General features: G+C 44.6%; 1 protein-coding gene across 2 annotated transcripts in view; it reads left to right on the top strand.

The window, feature by feature from the left end:
- Positions 1-16,403, top strand: part of LOC120024413 (syntaxin-binding protein 5-like) — a 179,409-nt gene that overhangs the window by 69,576 nt on the left and 93,430 nt on the right. For both annotated transcript variants that reach the window (XM_038968651.1, XM_038968652.1), the window contains exons 3-4: positions 954-1,035; positions 1,359-1,459. In XM_038968651.1, the coding sequence (XP_038824579.1) occupies positions 954-1,035; positions 1,359-1,459 (183 nt within the window). The remainder of the gene's footprint in view (positions 1-953; positions 1,036-1,358; positions 1,460-16,403) is intronic.

The following is a 16,403-nucleotide window of genomic DNA, read 5'->3' as shown; positions in this document are numbered from 1 at the left end:
GCACGGGGTCATTGTCATGCTGAAACAGGAAAGGGCCTTCCCCAAACTGTTGCCACAAAGTTGGAAGCACAGAATCATCTAGAATGTCATTGTATGCTGTAGTGTTAAGATTTCCCTTCACTGGAACTAAGGGGCCTAGCCCGAACCATGAAAACAGCCCCAGACCATTATTCCTCCTCCACCAAACTTTACAGTTGGCACTCTGCATTCGGGCAAGTAGTGTTCTCTTGGAATCCGCCAAACCCAGATTAGTCCGTCGGACTACCAGATGGTGAAGCGTGATTCATCACTCCAGAGAACGCGTTGCCACTGCTCCATAGTCCAATGTCGGCGAGCTTTACACCCCTCCAGCCGACGCTTGGCATTGTGCCTGGTGATCTTAGGCTTGTGTGCGGCTGCTCGATCATGGAAACCCATTTCTTGAAGCTCCCGACAAACATTTATTGTGCTGACGTTGCTTCCAGAGGCAGTTTGGAACTCGGTAGTGAGTGTTGCAACCGAGAACAGACGTTTTTTCACGTTCTTCAGCACTCGGTGGCCCCGTTCTGTGAGCTTGTGTGGCCTACCACTTCACGGCTGAGCCGTTGTTGCTGCTCAACGTTTCCACTTTGCAATAACAACACTTACAGTTGACCGGGGCAGCTCTAGCAGGGCAGAAATCCACTCATTTGAAGGGATGTCGACATACTTTTGTATGTATAGTGTTGATAAACTACTGAAATGTACTTTGGCGTTTACTGTGGGTGGACTGTCGAATGGCTCTAACCTGTCCAATGTTTGGTCATGACAGAATAACAGAGCAAAACATAGGTTGTTCTGTTCCAAAAGCCCATGTAAGGACCGAAACCTATAGCAAGCAAAGAATCTCCTAGTTCATTGTGTGGTTCTATCTCCTTTCTTATCCATCCCACCTTCTTCTCCATTGGTTGATTCCTTGACGGAGATCCTATCAGGTTTGGTCGTCCAGGTGTTGAGTGCTACTGTCAACATGAGAGTGGAGCCGCTGTCATCTCGCTACAGTTTCTCATCAACGAGGTGAGTAATGAAGACAGGAACACACACCTCATCCAACACCAGACGTCCTCTACTGACACTGTCTCTATCTCGCTCTCTACCCCACTAAACACCCTTTCTATCTCCTTTCTTCTCCACTCCAAAACATCTCAAACACTCCTGTATCTCTATAGATGTGTGTGCGTGCGTGCGTGCCTGTGTGTGTGTATGCGTGTCTTTGTGACTTTCCTGCTTGCAATTCAGCGTCTTTCACCAGATGGAGAAATGCCATTGCAAGCTTGTGTGTGCATTGTGTACTGATGTTTACCTGTGTGTAAATGCTGTCTTCTCCGTTTTTGCCACAGGGGGCGCTGGTGAGTGCTCTGGCAGATGACAGCGTGCACCTTTGGAACCTGAGGCAGAAGAGGCCCGCCATCCTCCACTCACTCAAGTTCAACAGAGAGAGGTAAGAAACCTGGAATCTCCTAGGTTTCTCTCTCTCTCTCTCTCTTTGTGTCTCTCTCTTTGTGTCTTTCTGTGTTTCTGTGTATGCGTCTCTCTCTCTCTCTCTCTCTCTCTCTCTCTCTCTCTCTCTCTCTCTCTCTCTCTCTCTCTCTCTCTCTCTCTCTCTCTCTCTCTCTCTCTCTCTCTCTCTCTCTCTCTCTCTCTCTCTCTCTCTACTCTACTCTACTCTACTCTACTCTACTCTACTCTACTCTACTCAACTGTACTCAACTGTACTCTACTCTTCCGGGTAGAGAGAGATGGGAGAATTAGAGGGAGCAGACTATAGGACAGACTGACCCTAGCCCTCCAGCACATAGACGATTGCAGCATAGATACTGGAGGCTGAGACAATACCCCCGGACAGGGCCAACCAGGCCGGATATTACCCCACCCACTCTGCCAAAGCACAGCCCCCACACCACTAGAAGCGATATCAACAGACCACCAACTTACTACCCTGAGACAAGGATGAGTATAGCCCACGAAGATTTCCACCACTGCACGGGCCTGAGCAAGACCGGACAGGAAGATCACGTCAGGGACTCAACCCACTTAAGTCGAGTATAGCGAAAAAAAGCCTGGCACGATGTGATGCACCCCACCTAGAGGCGGCATGGAAGAGCGCTAGTAAGCCAGTGACTCAGCTCCTGTAATAGGGTTAGAGGCAGAGAATCCCAGTGGAGAGAGGCGAGCCAGTCAGGCAGAGACAGAAAGGGCGGTGTGTCACTCCAGTGCCTTGCCATTCACCGTTGCATCCCTGGGCCAGACTACACTCAATCACAGGACCTACTGAAGAGACGAGTCTTCAGTAAAGACTTAAAGGTCGAGACCACGTCTGCGTCTCTCACATGGATAGGCAGACCATTCCATAAAAATGTAGCCCTAAAAGAGAAAGCCCTCCCTCCAGCTGTTTGCTTAGAAATTCTAGGGACAATAAGGAGGCCTGTGTCTTGTGACCATAGCTTATGTGTAGATATGTACAGCAGGACCAAATCAGAGAGATACTGTAGGTAGGAGCAAATCATGTAATGCTTTGTAGGTTAGCAGTAAAACCTTGAAATCAGCCTTAGACTTAACAGGAAGCCAGTGTAATAGCACTGGAGTAATATGATCAAATATTTTTGTTCTAGTCAAGATTCTAGCAACTGAAGTTTATTTAGTGCTTTATCCGGGTAGCCGGGTAGTAGCCGGCTGTTCTGCATCCTTTTTGGACAAAAGGTTTCCGATTTTTGCATTGTTACGAAGGTGGAAAGACGCTGCCCTTGAAATATTCTTGATGTGTTCGTCAAAAGAGAGATCCGGGTCCAGAGTTACGCCAATGTCCTTCACAGTTTTGATGGTTGTACAGTCGTCTAAGATTAATTGTCAGATCAAATAGCAGATCTCTTTGTTTCTCAGGACCTAGAACTAGCATCTCTGTTTTGTGTCAGTTTAAATGTAAAACATGTGTCGCCATCCACTTCCTTATGTCTGTAACACAGACTTCCAGAGTTGGCAATTTTGGGGCTCCACCATGTTTCATAAAAATGTACATCTGTATGTTGTCTGCATAGCAGTGAAAGTTGACATTGTGTTTTCGAATGACATCACCAAGAGGTAGAATATATAGTGAAAACAATAGTGGTCCTAAAACGGAACCTTAAGGAACACGGAAACTTACAATTGATTTGTCAGAGGAAAAACCATCCAGAAAGACAAACTGATTTCTTTCCGACAGATAAGATCTACAGTGGCTTGCGAAAGTATTCACCCCTTGGCATTTTTCCTATTTTGTTGCCTTACAATCTGGAATAAAAATGTATTTTTGGGGGGTTTGTATCATTTGATTTACACAACATGCCTACCACTTTTATTGTGAAACAATCAAGAAATAAGACCAAAAAAAACTGAAAACTTGAGCGTGCATAACTATTCACCCCCCAAAGGCAAAACTTTGTAGAGCCACATTTTGCAGCAATTACAGCTGCAAGTCTCTTGGGGTATGTCTCTATAAGCTTGGCACATCTAGCCACTGGGATTTTTGGCGATTCTTCAAGGCAAAACTGCTCCAGCTCCTTCAAGTTGCATGGGTTCCGCTGGTGTACAACAATCTTTAAGTCATACCACAGATTCTCAATTGGATTGAGGTCTGGGCTTTGACTAGGCCATTCCAAGACATTTAAATGTTTCCCCTTAAACCACTCAAGTGTTGCTTTAGCAGTATGCTTAGGGTCATTGTCCTGCTGGAAGGTCCCAGTCTCAAATCTCTGGAAGACTGAAACAGGTTTCCCTCAAGAATATCCCTGTATTTAGCGCCATCCATTATTCCTTCAATTCTGACCAGTTTCCCAGTCCCTGCTGATGAAAAACATCCCCACAGCATGATGGTATTCTTGGGGTGATGAGAGGTGTTGGGTTTGTGCCAGACATAGCGTTTCCTTGATGGTCAAAAAGCTACATTTTAGTCTCATCTGACCAGAGTACCTTCTTCCATATGTTTGGGGAGTCTCCCACATGCCTTTTGGCGAACACCAAACATGTTTGCAAATTTCTTTCTTTAAGCAATGACTTTTTTCTGGCCACTCTTCCGTAAAGCCCAGCTCTGTGGAGTGTACAGCTTAAAGTGGTCCTATGGACAGATACTCCAATCTCCGCTGTGGAGCTTTGCAGCTCCTTCAGGGTTATCTTTGGTCTCTTTGTTGCCTCTCTGATTAATTCCCTCCTTGCCTGGTCCATGAGTTTTGGTGGGCTCCCCTCTCTTGGCAGGTTTGTTGTGGTGCCATATTATTTCATTTTTTTTATAATGGATTTAATGGTGTTCCGTGGAATGTTCAAAGTTTCTGATATTTTTTTATAACCCTACCCTGTTCTGTACTTCTCCACAACTTTGTCCCTGGCCTGTTTGGAGAGCGCCTTGGTCTTCATGGTGCCGCTTGCTTGGTGTTTCCACTTTCTTAGTGGTGTTGCAGATTCTGGGGCCTTTCAGAACAGGTGTATATATACTGAGATAATGTGACAGATCATGTGACACTTAGATTGCACACAGGTAGATTTTATTTAACTAATTACTGTATGTGACTTCTGAAGGTAATTGGTTGAACCAGATCTTATTTAGGGGCTTCATAGCAAATAGGGTGAATAAATATGCACGCACCACTTTTTTTTATACACTTTTTTTGTAAACAAGTAATTTTTTTCATTTCACTTCACCAATTTGGACTATTTTGTGTATGTCAATTACATGAAGTCCAAATTAAAACCTATTTAAATTACAGCTTGTAATGCAACAAAATAGGATAAACGCCAAGGGGGGTGAATACTTTTGCAAGGCACTGTAAAGCAGGCAATAACTTGTCCGTGTAGACCTATTAGGGTTTCCAATCTCTCCAAAGCTTCACTAAGGTCTAGTAGGTGGACAGATGCAGAACCTTGGTCTGACGCCTTTAAAAGGTAATGCACCACCTTCACAAGTGCAGTGTCAGTGCTTCGATGGGGTCTAAAACCAGACTGGAGCGTTTTGTATCCATTATTTGTCTTCGGGAAGGCAGGGAGTTGTTGCACAACATATTTTTCCCAAATTGTGAGAGGAATGGGAGATCGATATAGGACGATATTATTATTTTTTATTATAAAAAATAAATAAAATGTATACCCTCTATTTCTCCCCAATGTTGTGATTACGATCGTGTCTCATCACTTCACGACGGGCTTGGGAGAGACGAAGGTCGAGTCATGCATCCTCCGAAACATGACTCGCCAAGCTGCGCTTCTTAACACAACGCCCGCTTAACCCGGAAGCCAGTCGCACCAATGTGTCAGAGGAAACACCATTCACCTTGCCGACCAAGGTTAGCCTGCAGGCGCCTGGCCCGCCACAAGGAGTCGCTAGAGCACGATGAGCCAAGTAAAGCCCCCTCAACCAAACTCTCCCCTAACCTGGACGACGCTGGGCCAATTGTGCTCCGCCCTATGAGACTCCCAGTAACGGTTGTGACACAGCCTGGGATCGAACCCCAGGTTAGGTTAGGAGGTTAACAGATTGTTGTACTCTGACGTCCTTGGGTAGGTGGAGGGAGTCTGGAAGGGCATCTAGGAATCTTTGGGTTGTCCAAGAATTTATAGCGTGGCTTTTGATAATCCTTGGTTGGGGTCTAAGCAGATTATTTGTTGCGATTGCAAACATAATAAGATGTTGGTCCGATAGTCCAGTGTTATGAAGAAAAACATTTAGATCAACAATATTTATGCCACGGGACAAAACTAAATCCAGGGTATGACTGTGGCAATGCGTAAGGTCCAGAGACATGTTGGACAAAACCCACTGAGTCGATGATGGCTCCGAAAGCCTTTGGAGTGTGTCTGTGGACTTTGCCATGTGAATATTGAAGTCACCAAAAATGTGAATATTATCTGCCATGACTACAAGATCCGTTATGAATTCAGGGACCTCAATGAGGAACGCTGTATATGGCCCAGGAGCCCTGTAAACAGTACAGTAGCTGTACAAAGTTATTGTGTATGCTGCGTAAATTTCATGACTAGAAGCTAAAATATTAGAACGCCATCTTTTTGGGGGGTTAATTTAAATATCTGTGCATCTGCCTTTGTGGGATGCGCAGGGGATATGTCACCAGTGTAACCAGGAGGAGAGGCCTTATTTAACACAATAAATGTATCAAGCTTGAGCCATGTTTCAGTCAGGCCAATCACATCAAGGTTATGCTCAGTGATTAGTTCATTGACTATGACTGCCTTGGAAGTGAGGGATCTAACATTAAGTAGTCCTATTTTGCGATGTGAGATATTACAATCTCTTTCAATAATGATAGGAATGGAGGTGGTCTTGTGTTTAGTAGCGTGTTGCATGCTCCTGTCTGTTCACTGGCAATCGTTCTGCTCTATATAAACCAAGGCTTATGTATAAAGGGTATCTGTCGGTCCTGTCCCGCCCCAGGGTAAAGGAGGTGACACATGTGCACCTGATTTGCCTCTTTCATCCTCCGTCTTTCATCCTCCCTCTTTCATCCTCCTCCCCCTCTCCTTCTTTCCAACCCAGCAACTAGATTATTCCGATCAATCGCTCCTACCCAGCCCCAACATGGGGTGCAGATGTGACCGCGCACACACACACACACACACACACACACACACGCACACGCACACGCACACGCACACGCACACACACACGCACACATGCACACTGTTCTTTGAGTATTTCCAAGCTGTTAGCTGATACTATTCTGAATTATGTAATCTTAGTTTAATTGGGTAATTCATCAAATTATTAGAAAGCATCAGTAGTGTTTTTAAAAATGTTGACTATAAATTTGCAGTCAAATAGCAAGTTACTGAGGGGCAGAATCACCCCACTTCAAGTGGGAGGGGTCAACTGTCTGCTCCAGTGACACACAGGGCTTAAGCATCAGAGCCAATAACGGTGTTCCTTCCATGATCCCTCAGTCTGATAGGGGAAGGGGTTAACCGTCAGAGCTAATTGCTGCTGATGTGACGGACAGGTGCCCGGCAGTGTCTTTACAGGCTGAATGTGTTCCTGCCGAGTCTGTGACTGTGTGTGACATTTAGTGAGCGTGGCTCTCAAACACAGCCTGCCTGCCTCCCTGAGCAACAGGAGTGAACTCAACAGTCCTGTACACTGAACCCCGGGAGACAACGAGACAAATTCCCACAGAGCTGAGGAGAGGATGAGGGGAAGAGGAAACTATTCTTTCCCATATGGTTAGGATAGACAGTATAGGTGTGCCAGTGTAGGTCAAGGTAGAGATAACACATGTGGTCATCCCCTCCCTTCTTTGATATTCTGTGTGACTGAAATGCTCACACACGTCTTGGGATGTTTTTGAAACGGGCACAGCCGACCCGAGTTCACTTATCACACCTCTAAGTGACACTGATAAATGGTGTTGAAGTAACAACTTTGAAGCAACATCAACGACAAACTACTGTTCAGGATTAAAGAAAGACCATGTCCCCAATCTCTCAACCGGGTGCTCCCCCTTCCTCGTCGTCTCCTTCGTCGTCTCTTTCGTCATCTCCTTTGCCATCTCCTTGTCTCCTCTCCTTCACCAGCGACTGATCAGAAAATAGCTGATGTGTTGCAGAAATCCCTCCCAGCCACAACTGTAACTGATCCAGTCCCATTAGATATGCGGAGATGAGGACAGAGAAAGTCTTGTTGGAGCACTGTGGACCATTCACAAAGTAGTGGCAGAGTCAGTGGGTCGGTGACAGGGGATGGAGGAAAGAAGAGGAGGGGAGGAAATAAGAGAGGAGGGAAAGGTGAGGGGAGGAGTAGAGAGGAAAGGAAAGGAGAGAACAGGAGGAGGGGAGAAGAGAAGAGGATTGGAGAGGAGATAAGGGGGATGAAAGGAAACGAGAGGAGAGGAGTTTTGCCAAGTCATTGTGGCTGTGGGGACTCTGTCGCCTCCTGGCTGCAGATTTAGGCTTTTCAGCGTTTATTTTTTTACTGGCCGAGTTAGATGAAGCTGATGTGATACACACACACACACAGCACAGCACACGCAGTCTCCACAAACAGAACCCCAACCACAAGATATACTGCATACTGGAGGAACAAATCCACTACATAGTTCATAAAGAATCTGTTGCACTGGGTTACTTACTATAAGGGAGTGGAGAACCACATGTGTTTGGTCTGGGACTGGTTCTGTGTAGGCTGGGCTGGGCCAGTTAGTTCTCTACCCAGAACTCTCATTTAGGCCCCAAGTCAAAGCTGATCTGACAGCACAGCAAATTAAAGGGCATGCTTTTAAATAACCCACATCTAAGAGAGTGGGGACAGAGGACTTCATTGGCCAGCTACATTTTAATAACACAGCCCACACATACAAAGGCGTGCGCACACACACGCATGCATGCACATATGCACACACAGTGCATTGCTTCTCATTTCATTTCTATTTTCATCCCTTCTTTCGCAGAAGGAGGAGATGTAGTTCCGGACGTAGGGCTGAGTGAGTTATGTAAAAGATGGAGGACAGGGTACACAAATATTTTGTGTATGTGTATTTGGGTAGTTGCCATTTGGACAAATTAAAATTACAAAAAATATGTTTCTAAAATTAAAGATGGTATCCGCAGTACGGGGAAACAGCGCCACTGGCCGCCCCACTACCGTTATTGTTTTTGTTACAGCTCCGAGGGGGAAAAGTGTTCATTATATGCGGGAACTTTATTGTAATATTGCAAACAGACTCTTTCACTATTAAGGATTCCAGCTTTAAAGTAAAAAATATATATACAGTGCATTCGGAAAGTATTCGGACCACTTGACTTTTTCCTCATTTTGTTACGTTACAGCCTTATTCTAAAATCTATTTAATAAAACATTTCTCATCAATCTGCACACAATACCCCATAATAACAAAGTCAAAACAGGTTTTTAGAAATGCCTTATTTACATACAGTTGAAGTCGGAAGTTTACATACACCTTAGCCAAATACATTTAAACTCAGTTTTTCACAATTCCTGACATTTAATCCAAGTTAAACATTCCCTGTCTTAGGTCAGTTAGGATCACCACTTTATTTTAAGAATGTGAAATGTCAGAATAATAGTAGAGAGAATGATTTATTTCAGGTTTTATTTCTTTCATCACATTCCCAGTTGGTCAGAAGTTTACATCCACTCAATTAGTATTTGGTAGCATTGCCTTTAAATTGTTTAACTTGGGTCAAACGTTCCGGGTAGCCTCCCACAAGCTTCCCACAATAAGTTGCGTGAATTTTGGCCCATTCCTCCTGACAGAGCTGGTGTAACTGAGTCAGGTCTGTAGGCCTCCTTGCTCGCACACACTTTTTCAGTTCTGCCCAAACATTTTCTATAGGATTGAGGTCAGGGCTTTGTGATGGCCACTCCAATACCTTGACTTTGTTGTCCTTAAGCCATTTTGCCACAACTTTGGAAGTATGCTTGGGGTTATTGTTCATTTTGAAGACCCATTTGCGACCAAGCTTTAACTTCCTGACTGATGTATTGAGATGTTGCTTCCAATATATCCACCTAATTTTCCTCGTCATGATGCCATCTATTTTGTGAAGTGCACCAGTCCCTCCTGCAGCAAAGCACCCCCACAACATGATGCTACCACCCCCGTGCTTCACGGTTGGGATGGTGTTCTTCGGCTTGCAAGCCTCCCCCTTTTTCCTCCAAACATAACGATGGTCATTATAGCAAAACAGTTCTATTTTTGTTTCATCAGACCAGAGGACATTTCTCCAAAAAGTACAATCTTTGTCGCCATGTGCAGTTGCAAACCATAGTCTGGCTTTTTTATGTTGGTTTTGGAGCAGTGGCTTCTTCCTACCTGAGCTGCCTTTCAGGTTATGTCGATATAGGACTCGTTTGACTGTGGATATAGATACATTTGTACCTGTTTCCTCCAGCATCTTCACAAGGCCCTTTGCTGTTGTTCTGGGATTGATTTGCACTTTTCACACCAAAGTACGTTCAACTCTAGGCGACAGAACGCCTCTCCTTCCTGAGCGGTATGATGGCTGCGTGGTCCCATGGTGTTTATACCTGCGTACTATTGTTTGTACAGATGAACGTGATACCTTCAGGCGTTTGGAAATTGCTCTCAAGGATGAACCAGACTTGTGGAGGTCTACAATTTTTTTGGCTGAAGTCTTGGCTGATTTGTTTTGATTTTCCCATGATGTCAAGCAAAGAGGCACTGAGTTTGAAAGTAGGTCTTGAAATACATCCACAGGTACACCTCCAATTGACTCAAATTATGTCAATTAGCCTATCAGAAGCTTCTAAAGCTATTACATCATTTTCTGGAATTTTCCAAGCTGTTTAAAGGCACAGTCAACTTAGTGTATGTAAACTTCTGACCCACTGGAATTGTGATACAGTGAATTATAAGTGAAATAATCTGTCTCTAATCAATTGTTTGAAAAATTACTTGTGTCATGCACAAAGTAGATGTCCTAACCGACTTGCCAAAACTATAGTTTGTTGACAAGAAATGTGTGGAGTGGTTGAAAAACGAGTTTTAATGACTCCAACCTAAGTGTATGTAAACTTCTGACTTCAACTGTTAGTATTCAGACCCTTTGCTATGAGATTCAAAATTGAGCTCAGGTGCATCCTGTTTCCATTGATCATCCTTGAGATGTTTCAACAACTTGATTGGAGTCCACCTGCGGTAAATTAAATTGATTGTACATGATTTGGAAAGGCAAACACCTGTCTATGTAAGATCCCACAGTTGACAGTGCATGTCAGAGCAAAAATCAAACCATGAGGTCGAAGGAATTGTCCGTAGAGCTCCGAGACAGGATTGTGTCGAGGCACAGATCTAGAGAAGGGTAACAAAAAATGTCTGCAGTATTGAAGGTCTCCAAGAACACAGTGGCCTTCATCATTCTTAAATGGAAGAAGTTTGGAACCACCAAGACTCTTCCTAGAGCTGGCTGCCCGGCCAAACTGAGCAATCGGGGGAGAAGGGCCTTGGTCAGGGAGTTGACCAAAAACCTGATTGGCACTATAACAGAGCTGCGGAGTTCCTCTGTGGAGATGGCAGAACCTTCCAGAAGGACAACCATCTCTGCAGCACTCAACCAATCAGGCTTTTATGGTAGAGTTGGCAGACGGAAGCCACTACTCAGTAAAAGGCACATCACAGCCCGCTTGGAGTTTGACAAGAGGCACCTAAAGGACTCTCAGACCATCAGAAATAAGATTATCTGGTCTGATGAAAACAATATTGAACTCTTTGGCCTGAATGCCAAGCGTCACATTTGGAGGAAACCTGGCACCATCCCTACGGTGAAGCATGGTGGTGGCAGCATGGATGTTTTCAGAGACAGGGACTGGGAGACTAGTCAGGATCGAAGGAAAGATGAACGGAGCAAAGTACAGAGGAATCCTTGATGAAACCAGCTCCAGACCACTCAGGACCTCAGACTGGTGTAACGGTTCACCTTCCAACAGGACAATGACCCTAAGCACACAGTCAAGACAATGCAGGAGTGGCTTCGGGACAATTCTCTGAATGTTCTTGAGTGGCCCAGCCAGAGCCCAGACTTGAACCAAATCGAAAATCTCTGGAGAGACCTGAAAATAGCTATGCAGCGACGCTCCCCATCCAATGTGACAGAGCTTGAAAGGATCTGCAGAGAAGAATGGGAGAAACGCCCCAGATACAGGTGTGCCAAGCTTGTAGCGTCATACCTAAGAAGACTTCAGGCTGTAATCGCTGCCAAAGGTGCTTCAACAAAGTACTTAGTAAAGGGTTTGAATACTTATGTAAATGGTACATTTCAGTTTGTTTTTTATTTTTATAAATTTGCACACAAAAAAACAACCGTTTTTGCTTTGTCATTATGGAGTATTGTGTTTTATTAGATTTTTTTATTTAACCTTTATTTAACCAGGTAGGCCAGTTGAGAACAAGTTCTCATTTACAACTGCGACCTGGCCAAGGGATAAACAAACGTACAGTCGATAACACAATCGAAAAATCTGTATACAGTGTGTGCAAATGAAGTAAGGTGGTAAGACAATAAATAGGCCAATAGTGGCGAAGTAATTACAATTTAGCAAAATACACTGGAGTGATATATGTGCAGATGAGGATGTGAAAGTAGAAATACTGGTGTGCAAAAGAGTAGAAAAACTAAAACAAATACGGGGATGAGGTAAGTAGTTGGTTGGATGGGCTATTTACAGATGGGCTGTGTACAGCTGCAGCGATTGGTAAGATTCTCGCTGTCGCTTAAAGTTAGTGAGGGAGATATAAGTCTCCAACAAGTGATTTTTGCAATTCGTTCCAGTCAATGGCAGCAGAGAACTGTAAGGAAAGCCGGCCGAAGGAGGAATTGGCTTTGGGGATGACCAGTGAAATATACCTGCTGGAGCGTGTGCTACAGGTGGGTGCTGCTATGGTGACCAGTGAGCTGAGATAAGGCGGAGCTTTACCTAGCAAAGACTTATAGAAGACCTGGAGCCAGTGTGTTTGGCGATGAATATCTAGCGAGGACCAGCCAACGAAGCATACAGGTTGCAGTGGTGGGTAGTATATGGGGCTTTGGTGACAAAATGGATGGCACTGTGATAGACTGCATCCAATTTGCTGAGTAGAGTGTTGGAGACTATTTTGTAAACGACATTGCCGAAGTCAAGGATCGATAGGATAGTCAGTTTTACGAGGGTATGTTTGGCAGCATGAGTGAAGGAGGCTTTGTTGTGAAATTAGAAGCTGATACTAGATTTAACTGGATTGGAGATGCTTAATGTGAGTCTGGAAGGAGAGTTTACAGTCTAGCCAGACACCTAGGTATTTATAGTTGTCCATATATTCTAAGTCAGAACCGTCCAGAGTAGTGATGCTAGTCGGGCGGGCGGGTGCGGGCAGCGATCGGTTGAAGAGCATGCATTTCGTTTTACTAGCATTTAAGAGCAGTTGGAGGCCACGGAAGGAGGGTTTGTTTGCCGTTGAAGCTCATTTGTAGGTTTGTTAACACAGTGTCCAAAGAAGGGCCAGATGTATACAGAATGGTGTCGTCTGCATAGAGGTGGATCAAAGAATCACCCGCAGCAAGAGCAACATCATTGAAATATGCAGAGAAAAGAGTCGGCCCGAGAATTGAACCCTGTGGCACCCCTATAGAGACTGCCAGAGGCCTGGACAACAGGCCCTCCGATTTGACACACTGAACTCTATCTGAGAAGTAGTTAGTGAACCAGGCGAGGCAGTCATTAGAGAAACCACCACTGTTGGAAACTTTCAGAAGTTTCTGACCACTGTAAAAATGCTTCCAACCATCAGTTCTGATCATCAATAATGGATCCTCTTTAAAGTGATTTAAAGTGTAGGCTACTCATTCCAAATACGGGGACTCGAAAGCGTCCTGTGCTGTTATTTTTCGTCACTATCTCCCCGAGTCGGGAGTAGATCATATGCGCACCTGCTGCTTTCCTTGGATGTGGCAGCCGATTCTTTGAACCCTGATTCCCTTTTACTGATGGTCACCATGGTAGGCACAGAAAGTAACATTGAAAGTTGATAGTGCAGACATGCACATTAGACGTCAGCACCACGAAGCGTCACCAAAAGCATCCAGGGCGCCCGAGAGCACCACTTATGGGTTTTGATCAATACACGCATCCCGAAGGTCAGCGCTTGTTGGCATATCTTCGAGCTAAAATTGCCACAGTTATGCAAGTAAAGTTGGAGCCATTCACAGTTTCACTGTTCCGATTGTGTGTACTAAGACTTGCATGGCTTAGTCTTTGGGACAATAATATGCTACTGGCAGGATCAACCAGGTAGCCCCCCACATCATTGAGGTTTACCTGGGCACGCAGCGAGGCACAGGGGCACAGTCCTCCAGTGATGAAGGAGACCCAAGCACACTCGTGCTCGCCCAGTGGGAGGCCACAACCTATCCACAGCCAAAGCCACGGGAGACGAGACGCCACTCAAGAGGTGTTCCATTGGAGAGTTTTTGTAGTATAACGCACAACATAGCCAACGATGGGGTTTGAGAAACTGACCACTGAGACAGATGGGTCGATTGAGTCTTGTTCGATGTGAGACAGGCCGATTTGAATTCGAGGCAGGGTGAAAAGAGGCACCACTGATGGGGGCCCTCCCAAGGTGGATCACATATGCCAATCAGTCAGGATGAGTGAAACTGATAGGACAGACAGAGAGGGACCAAGGGGATGAATGGTCTAATGCAGGGAGTGAGAACCAGGAATGGGAGCACCACAACCAGTCCCCAATGTCTACATGCACCATCAGTAGGTTCTTGCCTTTTTAGGGAGTTTTTCCTAGCCAACTGTAACGGAATTCCTCCTCCTCTTCATCCGAAGAGGAGGAGCAGGGATTCGACCAAAATGCAGCGTTGTCATAGGACATAATGAATTTATTTAAACAAGACAAAAACGAACTATACTTGAATAACTAACAAAATAACAAACGACGTAGACAGACCTGGACATGCGAACTTACATACAACGAAGAACTCACGAACAGGAAAATGACTACACAAAAGAACGAACGTACAAACAAACCGAGACAGTCCCGTGTGGCGCGACAAACACAGACACAGGAGACAACCACCCACAACAATCAATGTGAAAACACCTACCTTAATATGGCTCTCAATCAGAGGAAATGAAAACCACCTGCCTCTAATTGAGAACCATATCAGGTCACCCTTTAACAAACATAGAAACACATAACATAGACTACCCACCCAAACTCACGCCCTGACCGTCAAACACATACAAAATAACAGAAAACCGGTCAGGAACGTGACACCAACAAGCCTCTACATCTGCATTGCTTGCTCTCTGGGGTTTTAGGCTCGGTTTCTGCATAAGCACTTTGTGACAGTGCTCATGTAAAAAGGGCTCTATAAATACATTTGATTGATTGATTGACTAGCGCCAGGTAAAAGAACCAGAACCTCCCCAGGTGGCAGAGACAGACCCAGAGGTCGCCAGAGCAATCAATGGTCACCTGCCGAGAATGAGCAACCAGGCGTGGGAGAATGAATATGTAAAAATTGCACTCAGAACCACTTAAAAAGATACAAATTGCAACAGGATACAAATAGGCCTAATGCAAATAACTGTTATTTGATAAAATAAGTCTAAAAAGGTCATTATAGAAGGTTATTAATGGTCTATGTCCCCTGGAATGACATCTGTTTCCTCTGGTGTGAAACCATCTGTTGTCAAAATGGGAAAGCTGTTTTGACTTTGGCTGTGTTATCTATTAGAAATCGCTCTGTAATTTCCTGGTTGCAAAACTTCAACACTGTTCGCTCAATTTCATTTTATGTGAGAATCATTGTGCCATCTAAATCAGTGTGAAATATATTTTCAAAAAAAAAAAGTATTGTTTTTACAGCTGTTTGAAGCTGGTGGACCAAAGCCGAACGTCTCTGCCATGTTATGGGGAGGAGGGAGATTTGTTTTGAATGCAGCCTAGTGCTGTTGCAATTCACCTAGCTTTCACATACGGGAGAAATTCGGAGACATTCTAGGTGTAGCACCTTTAATGCTGGAATCATCCCGGAGAAGCATCTTCTCTTATAGATATGATAGGCTCTTGTGAGATGTAAAAGCACTTAGACAAACTCATGTGCAATTATGTTCCTTACTTTTCCTTTCCAATCAACCCTAAACATGTCGCTAAGTGTGTACCAGGGGAACCCTCGATTAGTTATCTCACACACACGTACAGTGCCTTGCAAAAGTATTCCTCCCCCATGGCATTTTTCCTATTTTGTTGCATTACAACCTGTAATTTAACTTGATTTTTATTTGGATTTCATGTAATGGACATACACAAAATAGTACAAATTGGTGAAGAGAAATGTAAAAAAGTACTTGTTTCAAAAAATGTATTTAAAAAAAAATGTAAAAGTGGTGCGTGCATATGTATTCACCCCCTTTGCTATGAAGCCCCTAAATAAGATCTGGTGCAACCAATTACCTTCAGAAGTCACATTATTAGTTAAATAAAGTCCACCTGTGTGCAATCTAAGTGTCACATGATCTGTCACATGATCTGAGTATATATACACCTGTTCTGAAAGGCCCCAGAGTCTGCAACACCACTAAGCAAGGGGCACCACCAAGCAAACAGTGTAACAGTATAACTTTAGTCCGTCCCCTCGCCCCGACCCAGGCGCGAACCAGGAACCTCTGCACACATCAACAACAGTCACCCACGAAGCACCGTTACCCATCGCTCCACAAAAGCCACGGCCCTTGCAGGGCAAGGGGAACCACTACTTCAAGGTCTCAAAGCGAGTGACGTAACCGATTGAAAGGCTATTAGCGCGCACCACCGCTAACTAGCTAGCCATATCACATCCGTTACAGCAGCACCATGAAGACCAAGGAGCTCTCCAAACAG

The sequence above is a fragment of the Salvelinus namaycush genome, chromosome 29, assembly GCF_016432855.1.
Source record: "Salvelinus namaycush isolate Seneca chromosome 29, SaNama_1.0, whole genome shotgun sequence".
Classification (NCBI taxonomy): domain Eukaryota; kingdom Metazoa; phylum Chordata; class Actinopteri; order Salmoniformes; family Salmonidae; genus Salvelinus; species Salvelinus namaycush.
The sequence above is the reverse complement of the archived record's forward strand: the minus strand, read 5'-3'. Positions and strand labels throughout refer to the sequence as shown.